Source organism: Fusarium fujikuroi, chromosome FFUJ_chr09 (genome assembly GCF_900079805.1).
Source record: "Fusarium fujikuroi IMI 58289 draft genome, chromosome FFUJ_chr09".
Taxonomy (NCBI): domain Eukaryota; kingdom Fungi; phylum Ascomycota; class Sordariomycetes; order Hypocreales; family Nectriaceae; genus Fusarium; species Fusarium fujikuroi.
Genome location: NC_036630.1, coordinates 1207119 through 1223485, shown reverse-complemented (window position 1 = coordinate 1223485; position 16367 = coordinate 1207119). Strand labels below are relative to the sequence as shown.

General features: G+C 49.3%; 4 protein-coding genes and 1 non-coding gene; 2 read left to right on the top strand and 3 right to left on the bottom strand.

Moving 5' to 3' along the window:
* Positions 1-344: 344 nt before the first annotated feature.
* On the top strand, positions 345-1900 carry FFUJ_09781 (related to origin recognition complex subunit 5; the record flags this gene model as incomplete). XM_023568279.1 has 3 exons in its annotated part: positions 345-449; positions 516-911; positions 983-1900. 3 exons carry the CDS (start codon positions 345-347, stop codon positions 1898-1900), a joined length of 1419 nt encoding a protein of 472 aa, XP_023435506.1.
* A 425-nt stretch (positions 1901-2325) lies between these two features.
* Positions 2326-3976, bottom strand: FFUJ_09782 (related to SLY41 protein; the record flags this gene model as incomplete). XM_023568278.1 has 2 exons in its annotated part: positions 2326-3612; positions 3692-3976. 2 exons carry the CDS (start codon positions 3974-3976, stop codon positions 2326-2328), a joined length of 1572 nt encoding a protein of 523 aa, XP_023435505.1.
* Positions 3977-5000: 1024 nt separating this feature from the next.
* FFUJ_09783 (related to spliceosome associated protein 145) lies at positions 5001-6866 on the top strand (the record flags this gene model as incomplete). XM_023568277.1 has 2 exons in its annotated part: positions 5001-5075; positions 5130-6866. 2 exons carry the CDS (start codon positions 5001-5003, stop codon positions 6864-6866), a joined length of 1812 nt encoding a protein of 603 aa, XP_023435504.1.
* A 1333-nt stretch (positions 6867-8199) lies between these two features.
* On the bottom strand, positions 8200-8315 carry FFUJ_scaffold11.rrna1. Its single transcript, XR_002792844.1, has one exon. It is a non-coding gene; the product is annotated as a ribosomal RNA (ribosomal RNA).
* Positions 8316-11634: 3319 nt separating this feature from the next.
* Positions 11635-14058, bottom strand: FFUJ_09784 (uncharacterized protein; the record flags this gene model as incomplete). XM_023568276.1 has 2 exons in its annotated part: positions 11635-11748; positions 11797-14058. 2 exons carry the CDS (start codon positions 14056-14058, stop codon positions 11635-11637), a joined length of 2376 nt encoding a protein of 791 aa, XP_023435503.1.
* Between the last annotated feature and the right edge of the window lie 2309 nt (positions 14059-16367).

Here is a 16367-nt window from a genome sequence, read left to right as displayed (position 1 = left end):
TCGTTTCTCGGAATGAATAGAGTCTGTGAGACGATATATATATATGTCTTTATGTATATGTACCCGTGGAATTGAACTTGTGGAATATGTTTTCGTGACTGTTTACCATGTAAGAAAATGAAAAAGTTGTGACAGGTAGGTAGTTATATAAGTGACTACCTACGACCTAGGTATGCCTGTATGCGGCCGTCGGGTAATTCCACGAGTGACGTATCTTGGACCGTGCGACGCGCCAAACGCGTCTCCCCGATAAGCTCATTTATGCGTATCTTGAAGAATTCGTGAGCTTCAAACCAGCAATTGCAGCTTAAGACGGTGGTATTGCCCAAATTCAACGAGCCACGATGGCTTCACTGTTTGGTCTTCCAGACGAGGTCATATTAGCCCCCTTATTCGAGTCATTTCCTTGTCGAGAGCATCAAATCCGCTCCTTAGCAACGCTGCTGCATGTATGTGATGTTTACTCACCAACCACCCATCTTTCCACATCACCATAACAGACTGACAACATATAGCCCAATGCAGCTCCTTGTCGAAACCTCGTTATCCACGGTGCAACGGCTACAGGCAAATCCGCCATCACCTCTCAACTTGTCTCCGATCTCGTCACCAGTATTAATAGCGATGATACCTCAGGGGGTCTGCAAGCTGCTGTCGTTAACTCAGTACAATGCATCACAGGACGACATCTCTTCGAGCGCATAGTTGGTCAGGTTGCTGAGGCGCTGCAGTGGGAGGAAGTGCCTCGGCGATGCGAAACACTGGCGCAATTGACGGTTGAGATGGTCAAGATGGTTCAGTATCCAAAGAGGGATGCGAGGTGGCGTTTTATCTTGGTGCTGGATGCCATTGATCGACAAAGAGATGCCCCGGCCACATTGTTACCGGCTCTGGCGAGGTTATCAGAAATTGTAAGCTCCCAACAAACAACCTTGATACCTACACACGTACACGTACAGAGCTAACAGCAGCAACTGTCCAGATTCCATGTCTCACCTGCGTCTTCATAGTCACATCTCCGCCCGCTGGCTTCCTACGGTCACCTTCGTCAGCGCATCTTCATTTTCCTCCCTACGAAAAGAAGGAATTCGTTCGCATCCTCTCGCTCACGCCACCGAAATCAATTGCTACATGCACGCAGCAAGAAACCACCGATCTTTGGACTCGATTCTGCGCCGCCGTTTACGACTCCCTCACAAAATCAGCGTCTCGCACACTGCCATCGTTTAAGCACAGCTGTCATGCGCTTTGGCCGCGCTTCACAGCCCCCATTCTGGCGGGAACACATCTGCCGAAAGAGTTCTCGAAGCTGCTAATAGCAGGAAGAGTGCATTTCCAAGATGAGTCTTTGCTCAACCCAAGCATTGTCTCTATTCGCCCAAAAAACAACCCCCTTGAAGCCGTCGGAACCAGAACTACAGCCTCAGCAACCGATCTCACGAACCTCCTCCCTACGACAGCTCGTCTCCTGCTGCTATCAGCTTATCTCGCCTCCCACAATGCAACCCGTCATGATCTCACACTCTTCTCGACATATCATCATGGCCGCAAGCGCCGCCGAGGAGGTATCGTCGCTCGGGGAGCCACACGGAGCAAGCATCGCAAGATCGCCCGCAAACTCCTTGGCGCACACGCCTTTGTCCTCGAGCGCATGATGGCTATCTTTGCCGCTGTACGAAATGAATGGGCAGATGGCACTGCCGTAGGCGCAGCCGGCCTCGATGCAGATGTAGCCGTGGCTGTATCGACGCTTGCGAGCTTAAGACTGTTGACACGAGTAGGAGGCGCAGGAGATGTCATGGATCGAGGAGGCAAGTGGAGGATCAATGTTGCATGGGAGGTGATACGAGGAATAGGGAGAAGTATAGGCGTCGAAGTTGAAGAATGGCTAATAGATTAATGCCCGAAGCATATAGTAGGCCAGTAGGGCATCTCCTCCAAATCATGACATATATCAACCAAGATTTTAAACCACATCGTTAATACGTCACGCTCGAGCTGTGATCGCAGGCTCATCTATCCAAAATAGTCCAGCATTATCATTCCATATGCACATAATGATACATTGCATCCGGCGCCCCCTTTGGGAAAAAAAGGAGGACCTCACCAGTGTCGTTGTGTCTTGTCTCTCAAGAACAAAAAACGCCATCCCATGATATGTCATACAGGAACCCAAAGCCCTTCATCAAGATATCGGGATATAAAGTAACAACAACACCTTACACGAGAAACTCTAGCTCTCATATCTTTTTGATTGTTTGAATTCGAAACACCAAGCCTGTTCACCAGAAAAATACGCAATCCAAGACATACTCGTGAGAATCATCATGCAACGCCAGCAACTCGATCGCCTGGCTGCCATGTGTCTTCCTGTTTAGTTCCTGGAGGGAGCCAGCCTCCATTACCAGTACCAGGAGTACGGCTGCGAGGAACACCATCGTCTGACTTTTTTGGATCTTCTGCCGCAGAAGGCCGACCAAAGTAGCCCTCATGGTAGGGATAAGAGCGGGCGTTGAGCTCAGTCCTTTGAGGGGATTCCATGATAGGCGTTGGGCGCAATCCATTGTTTGTGGTGGGGAGAATCGATGATCGCTTAATCTGCATCGACTGAGCCTTTTGATCGGCCTTGTTGCCAGACTTTGTTCGGTCATACAAGTACAGACCCAGAAAGGTGAGAGCAATGCCCACACCTTGCAGGGGTGTTGTGGGACTCCTGAACCATACCAGAGCCAAGACAATGACGAACACACGCTTGATGAGACTGGCTACTGAATAGGTAACAGGGGATACCATGGAGAGCAGGATGAAGGCGAGAATGTTCTGGCCAAAATGGAAGACACCGTTGAAGACAAACTCAAGCGTGAGTCTTCCATGGTCCATCGAGTTGGGTTGCTCATTCAAGTCTATCGAGCCCTCGTGGTAGAAGTTCATGAGAAGAGTGAACCCTTCCGACCAAAACCAGATGGGCAACGTGAGAAGAAAAGCCATACCAGAAGAGTAGCAAAGTAAGTTGAGCTTGTCCAACTTCTTAGGTAGTGAATGGGGCGACTCGGCCTCTGCTTTAGCAGCCTCGTTGAAGAGCTTCTTAGAGAAGATGTTTTGGGTAACAAAGATGACGGTAGCCAAAAGAGCATGGATAACACCAATGAGCTCTCCACCATAGGTCGTTTTGCCCGAGCAGGCCAACATGACACCGAACGTGAGAGGGATCAGAGACAGATAGGTCGCCTTGGGGTACCGAATGTCGTACACAATCCTATAAGCGAGAACGGTAAAGAGGGGTGAAAGACCCTTGATGGTATGGACAAGTGACACAGGGATCTTTGAGGTAGCTGTCGAACTAAGAAGGTGACCACCGATCTGGAATGCGGCTAAAGGCAGAGTCGTTCTGATAACGTCGCGAGTTGGCTTTCGAATTGGGTGCTTGAGAGCTGTGATTTTGGTTCGCAAGACTGGGAAGATGGTCGCAAGCCATGCCATGAAGATACATAATGAGGAGACGAAAGCGAATTGGACCAGCGTCAAGGTAGCGGGCTTGTCAAAAGCTATCAAAATGGACTTGGAGGAGGTGTTGGTAAGGGCAGACGAAGTGTACCACAACAGGCACAGAATCTGTGTACCGCAACATCGGGTCAGCACATTGAACTGGTAACTCTACATTGGGCTTGGGACTCGGGAAGAAGGGGCATACAATAAGCTTCGGAGAGACGGGGGCACGAAGGGCATCGGCGATCTCGTGGGCGTTCTGGCTCACACTGCCATTGCGACCTCTTATGGTACGAATAGCATCTGTGAGGCTCTTTTGTCGATTGTGCCCTCGAGGAGCCGTTGACCAGCCATTATCTGACTTCGAGGCGGGTCGCCATCGATCTGAGGGACGAGGAGGTGCGCCGTTTGTCCAACCAGGAGGATTCAAAGGGCTCTCTGACGGTGATTCGCCCAGGGGCGTATCGATGAAGTCGGGGAACTTTTCCATCACAGGAGAGTGATAAGAAGGGAGAGAATATTAAATTGCGGCGCAAAGGCCAGGTATTAAGGTTGCGTGTTCAGTTTGAATTGATTCGAATCGGGGTTTAAACGAGCGACAAATGAGGAAGGTAATATTCGAATAACTCGTTATAATCGTCGACGAAAACGTACGCTCATCGCTTATCGAAGGGTCGACTCGTAATGGCTATCTCCCAAGTACCTGAGGCTGTAGGCCAAGGCGCGAGCTACAAGTCGAATGACGAAGCCAAGCCTGAGAACGAAAGCGCGGGAGGGAACAAATGACAGCGCTCGAATAAGGCGACGATACTGGCTCTATGGAAATAAGGACCAGAAGCTGGTGAAGCTGAAGAGAAAAAAGAATGCCAAGTTATAACCAAGTGCTGCAGCTTCTGTTGGTGTTCACGTCAAAGTAGGAATGGTGCAAGTGGGATAAGCAAGGTACAGCCTATAATTAAACCAAGAGGCTCCAATAGGAGAACGAATCGATGCCAGATAGATTGCACACGGGGGGTTACAGGGGCACATTCCTTGGGACCTTCTGTAATAAGCCTGTAACCAACATTACGTGGCTTGCTAGCCTCCCTCCGCGGTTAGTCCGGCAGCCGCCGCTGATAAGCTGATAAGGCACCTTTAGCCGCCCTGAGCCGCCATTTAATTTACTTGAGCTAACTAACTTAGGTACGCTAAGGCTAAGACTAAGCTGCTACTCTGAGGTTGACGGGAGACAGACTTTTGAAGGCGTCGCGCAAACGTCGTCTCCACCTGTATCAGCTAAACCAATCTCTCTGTTGGCGCATCCAACTGTGCTTCTGTTCCAACACCACCCTCCTTCGACTCTTGTGTGTATTGCCTCTGTTACTCGAGGGCATGAACAGGGACCCTAAGCAGGCCATTCTCGCGCTCGCCTTGTCCTACGCCACCTTCCAGCTCACGACCCAAGTCTTCAATCCAACCACAAGCAAAAGGCAATCCCTGGTCGCGACGCCAACGTCGCCAGCCTCTGATTCACTATGGCGGCCCCAAAGATGACCAAGAACCAGATGCGCAGGGCCAAGAAGAAGGAGCAGAAGAAGGCTCAAGCAGAGGTATGTTCTGGTCTCCTCGCCCCCGTTGCGACATCACCCGCTGACGCGCTACAGGCTACCCCTACAAAGACCGAGGAAACCGCCGAGGCTACCAGCCGTGAAGAGCACGATGCCGCCGAGCCTGCGACGACAAATCTCGAAGTGAAGAAGGGGTCGACAACGGAAGATGCCGCTACCACAGATGGTCATGCCACTGAAGTTGACATGGATGAGGAGGATCCTGCATATGCCATGTACAAGGACATCTTTAGCAAATTCGGCGCGTCGATGGAAGAGGACGAAATCGCCAAGGAGGCCAACGCTGGCAATCAAGGGACAGTGTTTTACGCGGATGACGACGAGATTCCAGACGAAGACGAGGAGAACAACGGACAGCCCAAGTTATCCAAAAAGAAGAAGAAGCAGCTCAACACCATCTCTATCGCAGAGCTCAAGGCGTTAGTCAAGGTCCCTGAGGTGGTAGAATGGCAGGACGTATCCTCGTCGGATCCTCGACTACTTGTTCAGATCAAAGCTCAACGAAACGTCGTTCCAGTACCAACCCATTGGTCTTTAAAGCGAGAGTATCTGTCTTCAAAACGAGGTATCGAGAAGCCACCTTTCCGGCTACCCCAGTTCATCGCAGAAACCGGCATTACCGAAATGCGCGATGCCGTCCTCGATAAACAGGCAGAACAGTCATTGAAGCAGAAACAGAGGGAACGTGTTGCTCCAAAGATGGGCAAGCTCGATATCGATTACCAGAAACTTTACGATGCTTTCTTTCGTTTCCAGACCAAGCCCGAATTGACGCGATTCGGTGAGGTTTACTATGAAGGCAAAGAGTCTGAGGTCGATTACCAACATTTCCGACCGGGTGACCTCACCGAGGGTACTAAGGAAGCCCTGGGAATGCCTCCTGGTGCACCACCACCATGGCTCATCAACCAACAACGATTCGGGCCTCCTCCATCCTATCCTACTCTGAAGATTCCTGGACTGAATGCGCCACCACCGGCTGGAGGCTCATGGGGCTTCCATCCCGGTGGTTGGGGTAAACCCCCAGTCGATGAGTTCAACAGGCCTTTGTTTGGTGGTGATGTCTTCGGTCTTGCGGCACAGGGCGGACAAGGAGGGGCACAAATGCACGCGGGAGCCGGTGAGCCTGTAGAGAAGAACTTGTGGGGTGAGCTGCAGCCACGAGAAGAAGAATCAGAGGAGGAGGAGGAAGAGGAAGATGAAGAGGAAGAGGAGGAAGACGATGATATTCCTGGCGGAACAGAGACACCCAGTGGCCTCGAGACTCCCGGTGGTTATGCCAGCACGGTGCAGGCGGACTACGGGCAAGGTGTCGAGACGTCTATTGCTGGTGAGATGGACTTACGAAAGGAGCGCCGTGGCTACGACACAGAAGAGTCTAGTGCTCCTCGATCCGCCTACACGATCCTGCCAGAGCGTCAAGTTCGCGCCGAAGGATTCTTCGGTAGTGACAGGGTATATGACCTCAAGCAAGCACAAGCAGCTCAGCGAGCAGGCGTGCCTATTCTCGGCGCCGATGACGATTCACGCAAGCGCAAGAAGCCTGGCGATATCGACGTTGCTCTTGATGTCGACTCGTTGCACAACCACGATGGTATCAGCAAAGACGACCTGCGGCGCAAGTTCGAGGAGGGTAGGAAGGAAGAGGGCATTGGAGCCAAGTGGGCGTATGACGATGACTTGAGTGAGATGATCGCTCAGGAGAGCAGGAAGAGACAGAAGACTGAGGCAGAGCTCAAGGAGAAGCGGAGGGAAGGCAAGGGAAGATACTAATATTGACAGTCAAGAATTGTCAGACTGTACCATCGGTGGGAACTGGGGTTCGTGACCAGGCGTTTTAATATCTAGTTTACAACGGGGACAGGGCAGCTCAACGGCTAAAACAGGGTGAACACCATGCTTCTTGAGGTTTGGTAAATACATCAAGGACATGGTTGTAGAGTGAATATCAAACGAGTGGCCACGATGAGACTTTCTCGGTAAGGGCTGCATCGGGCTTTCGGTTCCTGGCTTGGTTGCAGGCAAAACGGAATAAATCCGACAGGTCCTCCTTTCACAATATGTTATCTAAATGTTGGAATATATGGATTTATATCACAATATGTTGATCTATGGCATCAAAGAGTTGCTTTTTCCGACAGTCTATTCGACGCTGTGTTTGATGACGAGTTTGAAACCAAACTTGACCCTCGTAGAAGTCCCTTATGTCATCGATCTAGACGATCTCAATGAGATTCTCAAGTATAATACGTGGGCAATGCCTATGTTGGTGGTAAACTTGTCGTCTCATTCCTTTGTTGGATTCGTATTTGCGTACTTGATCACTCCAGAGAGCTTGACGACTGTTCTCTGAGAGAAACAGATAGGAACAGTGAAGGGAGCCCTCACTAGTGACTAGAAGACGCAGGTAAGTATGCATTGATTTGTGCTTGGCAATCGGTACGGTCATATGTGATGTGCATGAATGTAACCCCAGCCTGTGGATGTTGGTCCTGGTGCTGCCGCGATCATACAAGGCTGGGTTACAGAGAGAGCCAGCCAATATTACCTACAGACCCATCCTTCGCGATTGTTGAAGATGAGCGCAATAAGTCCTGTAAGGCTGAAGCTCAGGGGATAAATTAGGGTTGGGTTTGAGGCTGTTGCAGGTGGTGGCTCGGATAAGTTGTTTGTATGGGTTGTGTTGGCAGCAATTGCCTTAGGGAAACCCAAGTTGCCAGGCATGCATTTTATGAACAAGCTGCCCATTCCCGTCAGGATAACAACCAGCCTGGAGGTGGTCAGTGGCCCTGGATCACTATCTCATCGTCTCTCACGCAATGAGAAACTGTGCAGATGTCCATGTGACTCGAGTGTGTACCTAAACCGCTCGTTCAAGCTCCAGCAAAGCCAGTAGTTCTCAACCCCTTGGACGCTATAAGCCTGCTATTGGTTAACAGTCAATGGAGTGCCAGCTCTGCATTTGTCAGGACAAACTAGCGCGGCCAGCTGCTGAGGCCAGCCAACGGCCAAGGTAAGCAGGCCATTCCATCACACAGACACATACCTATACGGGCACATCAAGGCAAAAGGAGAGATTCAGATGGGATTTGCAAAAAGATTAAGTAACATACAACAGCGGGGATTCGCTGGTCGTCACCGACCCAACTACTAATCCGCCGGTTAGTGGCTTGACTATGGGAGAGCGGACGGGATCCCGTATTTTCCACTACCTTTGGTCGTATGTGATGAGACAGACATTACCATTTGGGTTATATGCACGGCTGCTAAAGCGGAGTGAACGAGGTTTCAACCACTGGAATGCGACAGTTCCAGGAGAGTTAGTGGGAGTCATGAGTAAACCATCTCTGTTCACTTTCGTTTCTGGTACCAACACTCTTGATTCTGGATATGAAACCTGCCACGGAGGGGCTCCATCACCTCGAATTGCGTTGCGTTGCGTTGCGTTGCGTTGCGTTGCGTTGCGTTGCGTTGCGTTGCGCATGATGTTCTGCAGCGCATGAATTACCCAACGTTCAACGCCTGGACCAACCTCGGAAACTTGACTGAGGGTGAAATGCGAAGACTCTGTTATATACCTAGGTAAGGTAAGGTAACTTGTCTAGCATGGCTGAGCTGAGTCAGGTATGTACATGCCTATCTCACAGCGGGAGGCTTGCACCTCATGCGTGAACCAGGTGGGGCCGCAATGTGGGATAACATCCAACCAGATCGTGGGCGGAGATGGTGACATCGTGGGCCTCGCTGAGAGTTGTTTCGAAAACTCCAGGGAACCGCCCCAAGGAAGGCACGATGAAAGAGCAAAACACGGTGACTTTGCCGAGACTGAGAGTGTTGTTAAGCCTGTATCAGTCAGTACTCGCCTCAGGATGACCTTGGCAGAGTTGGGTGAAATGTTGGAGCACTGCCTGGTAAACAAACAGACGTAATTAATGGCTTCTGTTGAGTGTCTGGGTATAGAGCGGATACCTATAGATAGGTAGTCATGGTCATGGTTACTTATGCAGGAAACGCGGCGATTGGCTGATGCTGACAACATGAGGCTATCTTGGTACTAACCCATTGATCATGCACCGCATGCGCACTGTGGTGTGTTTCTCATTTTCATCATCAAAAGGCGTGTCGTGGGCTCGAGTGTACGGTTATCACGCTTCTTCTCTGCGATACAATCCCATCTGTAATGGATCAATGTGCTGATCTGAGTGAGTGGGTGGGTGGGTTCTCATGATGGGCATTGATTGCTTGATGGCGCCCGGTCACTGGTCACTCAATGAACACAGGCGAATTCTGTGACGTATTGTATACGGTGACTCGCGCAATCCATCGAGGCCACTGTGTCTGATATGCCATACAAAAATCTTTGGCTCACTTATGCCATGTTGATCTGTTACCCAAGGGCCCATAATACCCATGAGCTGGCGGCAGCGAGGTGACCATGATGAAGCCACCCACTTGACCGATGGAGTTGATATCACTCTGAGCGTCCTTCAGTGGCCGTATTAGCAGGTTATTGACAATAATTGTGGCATTTTATTGGTGTTGAGGCACTTCAACAACGCTGCTCATCCAACTCATGATGGCCTCATCATTCCGCCATCAACCATAGAAAGGTCGTATCACCTTCCACATTCCTTAAACCATACGAAACGCATGTTTCATTGCTTTCGAACTTTTTATAGTCGAATCCATCCATGCTCATTGCACATGCAATACCTTCTGGTCCCGATGTGTACGTATGTGAAAGAACTTGGCTTGAAATAACAGCCGAGGGCCTTCCAGTTATCCAAGAAGCCTTGCATATTGCAAATAATAATAAAAGCGATACAAATAGGCCTAGGATATTCATATCATACCTAATACTTGGGATACTGAAAACGACATGGTCATTTGGACACTGTCCACCTACATGCCACGCCCCCAAGCACCTCGTCAAATAGCTCGTCATGTGCTGTAAAATAGACCACCAAGAGTGACCAGATATCATCAGCGGGTTTCTTATTCCTTTTTGATGTGACTAGAACTTGGATTCGCCATTTCCCTGAATCATATTATTTACCGTTTAAAACTCGAACCCTATTAATACTACTCTCTACCAATTACTTGCCTTCCTCTATCACACTGGATCCAGACTGGTCGTTCAATTTTGGCGAAATCCTTCCACTAGGCATTCAAACTTATAGCCTCGATATATCTCGAATTAATCGCTTCATGAAAAGGGCTAATGCGTAAAGAAGAGGCTTGGTCCAAGAAAATCAAGCTCGAGTTTCTCTCCAACCTTTGATCTTGAATAGCGTAGCATCAGAAAACATGCCACCATGTCTAATTCACATCAAATACATTTAGATGACTCCTCTGTACTCATCGGCCATATCTTGGAATCTATCAGACTATTATGCTGTCCCGTGACAAAGTATTCCCTGACACCATCAATTTGATGATATATATGCTGTTATCATCCTGAGGACATCACTTTTGCAGCAATAGCCAAGACCGTTATGATAACCGCCCAGCATGCCTAAAACTTGATTAGCGAGTGCTAGAGAGCTCTTTCAATATGTATATCAAGTGTATTCGACTTGTAGCCTTTCAAAGTATCGTGAGGTGCATCGGGCGAATCAGCCTACCAGTCTGCAAGGTATTTTGAATTTTCCATCGACAATGCATCTATTGAGTAGAATATATTGACAACCCCCAGATTGTGCAGACTGATGTCGTTTCGTCAAGACCGGAACTGATACGACTACTTGTGTTGGAGTTGTTGTGGTGACCATCAACTATTGTATAACTTAACTGTTCATCCTTATATAGCTAGGCAGTCTCCCTGAGATGCAGACACACCCAAGTGCTAGCCGCACCGACTGAGTTACGCTTTGCTTACAATTCCCTTGATTCTACATTGTAGCAGCGTCTTCAACTAGCCCTGCATGCCCGCCTGGCCGTGGCTATACTCAAGGCGATCATCGCGATGGTTGCTACTTCATCGTCACGCTCAAATCTATTACACACGTAAACAAACAGCAGAATGCAGGTAGTATAGTTATATAATACAGACCTCCAAAAGTTTGCAGTACAAGCTGCCTCGACAGAGATGAGCTGCGAAAACCCAGCAATGTCCACGCCTGAAATGATCCACCCTCTACCTCAATCCTGATCAACCGACTCCCGGCATGCCTTCTCATCAGTGTCCCGATCCCAATAAGCGCCGAAACGACTATAAAAACATAAATTCAATGCCATCCTTCCACTCACGATATCTCCAAGTCTGGCTATATTCCCCACCACAAAATCTCGAGGCGAATATTCACTTCTTTTTGGAGCTCGCCGCTTTCGTGTTAGCTTTTCGAAACCTGGCCCTCTTCATGGCTGTAGGCTCATCAGATTCCCCAACAGTCACGTTCGCACGTCTTTTTCTCAGCGCTTGACGCGTAGTCATCGAATGGGAAGCTTTTGCGCTTTGAGAGCCAGTGCTGCCTCGGTCGCCTCCGTTCAAGCTTGCTGAATTAGGTACTGGGATGCTTCGCAAGGATATGGACACCCCGCTCTAGGAGGTTGCTTCCGTTTTGCTACACCCATTGCAAAGCCATTTGGGGCGAGTGACCGGAATGGATGCTGACTTTTCGATGCAACTAGCATGGTAAAGTCGATTTGAGCATTTCTATAAAATTGTTAACAGTGGCTTGCCGTCAAACGGCGTTGGCATTACCTTGTTTGAACAGATGAGTAGAGAAGGTCCGAGAACGGGAAGCTGACACACTGTACACCCATTCGCGCCTCTTGTGATTTGTGAAGCTCGAGGCGACTGTTTTAATGTAATATCCGCCGCATTGACACCGTTCGTCTTCGCATCCTCATCTGATTTCAATCGAGCTCGTGCCTCATCAATCAGCTTCCCAGCTTTCTCAACACTAGCATTATCCAGGACATCTCGCGCCATCAGAACACACAGGTGCTTGCCATACTCGTTCATCCGATAATTCGCACCCACCAGCCAAGAAGCATTTTCTTTGACAAACTTTACCCAAGCACGCCTGAAATATTGTCCAGATGTGACGTTTTCTTGAAGAATAAAGGCGTCCCATCTGCGAATGTATTCCTTCTCTTCTTTCGAGACGTCAGAGAATTCGCCGATATCTTCGCGATGCTTCTGTAACAACCATGCATTATCCACCACGGGCTTTGGTAACTCCTCACCGGGTTTCAGGCGAGCTTTGCTGACAGGGTCAAAAAGAGGCTGGCAAGACTCTGGAATGATGACCTTCTTCTTTTCCGGTCGTGGAATCACCGCCTTAACTGTCGCTGGAGGCTGAGGAGGATTGTCGCCAGATTTTCCAAAGAGTTGTCGTTCGGTGCTGTGCTTCGGTGAAAATCGCATAATGTCTTCCATGTGGTCTGGACCGTAGCGTGAAGTGACCCAGGAGTCATCGCCGTTAACGTAGGCCTGCTGATCAAGCGGTTTTGTGGGCTTTCCGAGCTGCAGCTCTTTCGAAGGTGAGACTGCAGACCCCGAAACATGAGTAATTCGGAACAGCGGCCCTTGACTCGTCTTTTCCAGTGTGTACACATAATTCGGATGGTATGTCATTAGGTGAGCTCTCAAAATGTCCAATGATTCGTTGGCGTTGCCACAGGCACAACACTGCCATGAGAGTAAGTGAACCGGTGCATTAGCTGACAGCATATACGTGACGAAACCCTCGCCTTGCTCAGGTTGCCCAGCCTTATCTCGGGGTTTGCGCTCTTTTCCATGGGCTTGCGCAGTCAGTACCTTCAAGTTGTATTGCTTGTTATTCCGTTTTCGTAATGCTCGGTTGGGAGTGTGGTCGCCTTCTAGCTCTTCCTCCAGATCATGAGAGATGTCATGTGACGAGTCCTCCTCACCAATATGCCCGTTCATTCCATTCGTCTCTTGTACTCCGTTCACATCCTCAATCTCATGCAGGTCCCCATTGATGCCATTTACGCGACCCATTTCTTCGTCGTCGTCATGAAGGCCGTCGGTGCCGTTGGTGCCGTTCATTTCAGGAACATCATTTGTGAGATGGGTGCTGCTGGTGTCATCGATATCATCCTCAAGCTCGGGTGGGCTCGCGCTGTCGAGAAGATCATCAGATATAGGTTCAAGAACACCATTGGTGTAAGTCTCGCCATCTGAATCGAAAGCAGTAATACAGTTTTTTGCAGTCTTGTCAATTCGTCGAGTACCCGAGGCCCATTTCAATTCTACATCCATCATATAATTAGTCAGACGTTCATGGCGCTGTGGGTGGAATCCGGATGTGAGCTTGACGGGTTTCTTTATCCTGCCAAAAACCTGGGGAAACTCGCTATGCAGTATCCAATTCTGCTTGGCGATTCCTTGGACAGGCCCTTGCTGGCTTGCGGGGACACCAAGCTCATGGGCTTCGAGAGGTGGCCAATTGCCATCTTGAACTGAAAACATTTCGACGTCCAATCTATATGCGTTCGAGAAGTCATGAGACGGGTCATCCTGCCTGTTGACCAAGATACTTTCCTTGGGGACAAGGAATGGCTTAGGTGGCTTAATGTAAGCAATCCGATGAGGGCCTGACGGGTTCGTGTGAGAGACGATGTCACAGCTCTGACTGCTGCGATATAGGATGTGAGTAAAGCCACCGCTCACATCAGAAACAGTGATTTGACATTTAGCCTTGGTTTTGATGATATCGTCTGGGGGAAGAGCATTGAGAGGTCGAACTTTCTTAGAGTCCTTGTGAAAAATCTTGTGTATCTCAACACGCAGAGCCGTACGATCTTCTGTATCAATGAGTGAGGCGTCGCCGTTGGACTGGGAAACCGAGACCTTCTGACGCTTTTGTGGAGGGCCACTGTCATCTTGGCTCTTGGGCGTGGAGAGGGTCGCGCCCATGTTTTTCGCGTTATGAGCCGCTTCCCAGTTGCGCTGGGTAAAGGGAACAGTCCTTGTGAAAGGCTTTTTCTGTGTCATGGCGGAGAAAAGCGATACCTTGGCGGTATGAGATGATCCGAGGAGCAGTGCTCAGTCCAGATAGGAAAAGGTGCGTAATGCGACAGACAGACAGTTGAAGATTGGCCGAGAATATGAGTGGCTGTGACTGTGCTTTTTGGTAAAGCAGGTTGAAACGTCGCAGTACGTAGTTGCGATTGTGAGAAATAAGGCGTAAATAATTATATATTAGTAGTTGATGGCCTTGACGCTCATGGCTGATGTGTGTCTGTTGTCGTCATGCGAACGGGTTTGTCAGGGCAGGAAAAATGACAGCTGAGAAAGGCCAGTGAAATAAAGCAGAAGCAACGTATGGAGGCAAGAGTGAGAAACAGCAACGCCACAAACTGCAGAATCGGACCGGGAGGAGAAAAGTGAAGAAGGCGGGATAGAGATGAATATAGTTAAAAAGAAAGAGGACCTATGAATGAATATGAACAGGAGTGAGAACCTAGGGAAGGCGACTGCAGCTGTGCTGTGTGCGTGTCCTTGGTACTCGATCGAGGTGGATGTAAATAAATGGGTTAAAGGAGGAGATGCGAGAGCCCGGTCGCGTGTGGTGACAATCCAATTCTGTAGGTGCCGTGGTAGGTAGGTAGGTAGGTAGGTACCTCCTGGGTAGTTTCAGTTCAGTGCTGAGGCCAAGGTACTATCGCTCGCTGCCCGTCGCTCCTTCTGTGAACTGCCCTGTCTGATCCCGATACGCGCCGTAAAGTTAGAGGGCGGGTTTCAGCGGATTCTGTTGCATTGAAATGAAGCAGCAGTAGGCGAGAATGAAGCCTGTAGAGCGTCCTCATGAGAAGCGACGGGACTAGAGCTGACAGTAAAGGTAGGTAAGGTAGGTAACAATGAAGAGCGCGGCAAGAGACGCGTGCCGGTGGCAGGTTGAGGTGCAGTCCTGCCCGTGAGGTGGGAATTCTATCGCGACTCCCTACTACGGACTAGAGCCTATAGCCCTCCTAGCGTCATGCCTGGAGACTGGAGAGTCACCAACAACCGCCATTCAGAGGCGATAGCCTAGCGGGGTGGATCCACTGACCATTGACAGTGGAGCGAATTAGGGACTCTCCCCTCAGGGAGCAAGAAAATACCGGTTCTTGATACAGGGTGTCAAAATAAACTTGGCAATAATTCCCCCAAAATCATGTCAGATTTGCCTAAATATTTCTATCGCTTAGGATCAAGGTCCTGAGTTTTCTTTTCCCCCTTCTCTGCTTCAAGGAAAGACTTAACCGCTGGAAATTACCATGCATGCAGGCGGGGTGTTGTACGCTGTGTGAGCGTGAGTGTGAGCCCCGTAGCCTCTTGTTAACTGCAAATGCAAGCGTGTTTGCAATACGTAGAACACCATAAAGTTCATGCTGTATACCTATTCTCTCAATTGCGATGGACATGAGCCGATTTCAAGCCAGATTTTCCGATTCAGTCTCTCAGCACTAGGCCTCCTCTAGTGAGAGACCATTTCCAATAAGAGACTCTCCAGGGTCATGGTCACCCTCGATTATGCATGTAGGCGAAGTGCCAGGACCCCTTTAGCCTCATTGTACAATGCCTCCATGGATCTTCGATGATCCATCATGAGACGAAGAGGGTCATCATGGCTTGTCACTGGCGACTCATACACATTGTATAGGACTTGCAGCCCAGCCTTGACTGGTTCGGGGTTTCGATATCTCCTTGGGGGCTATATTGATGAAGAGAAAATCAAATGTTTGCTTCTCGTGCCGCCCGCCCTGTTTGAGTGCAAAATATCCTGGAGGCCAAAGCAGAGCTTGCTGTCTGGGTGTGATGGGGATGAGACGTAAACTTCCAACAACATGAAAGGCTTGGTAGGTACTGGAAGTCATACTGTATCAACAAGGTACAAAACATCGTGAATTTTTGCCAATTCAATTTATATTCTTTCTCTTGAACATTTGCTTTGATATTTCTTATCCCTCCAGGTCCCTCAGTGAACTTTGGGCCTCGCAGATTTCCAGAAATATACGTTGCCCATCTAGGTAAGGTATGATTGGCCAAGACAGAGCGACTCTGTACTTGGAGCTCCACACGGACCGAGGTGCGTCACCACAAGGCTGGAGTCGAAGGCTACCTAGGAGGGAGAGAAAACTTAGCACCTTAGTCCTAAATGACAAAACGGAAGACTTAGGTAGGTAGGCAAGGTACCTAGGTAGCATACTTGAATATAGGATATCTTTGCTAGGATCAGGAAACCTTTTGCTAAGCTTATTTTGAAACCCTTGTATCAGGGACTGATGTTTTCTTACTCCCCGAGGGGAGAAAAGAATAAG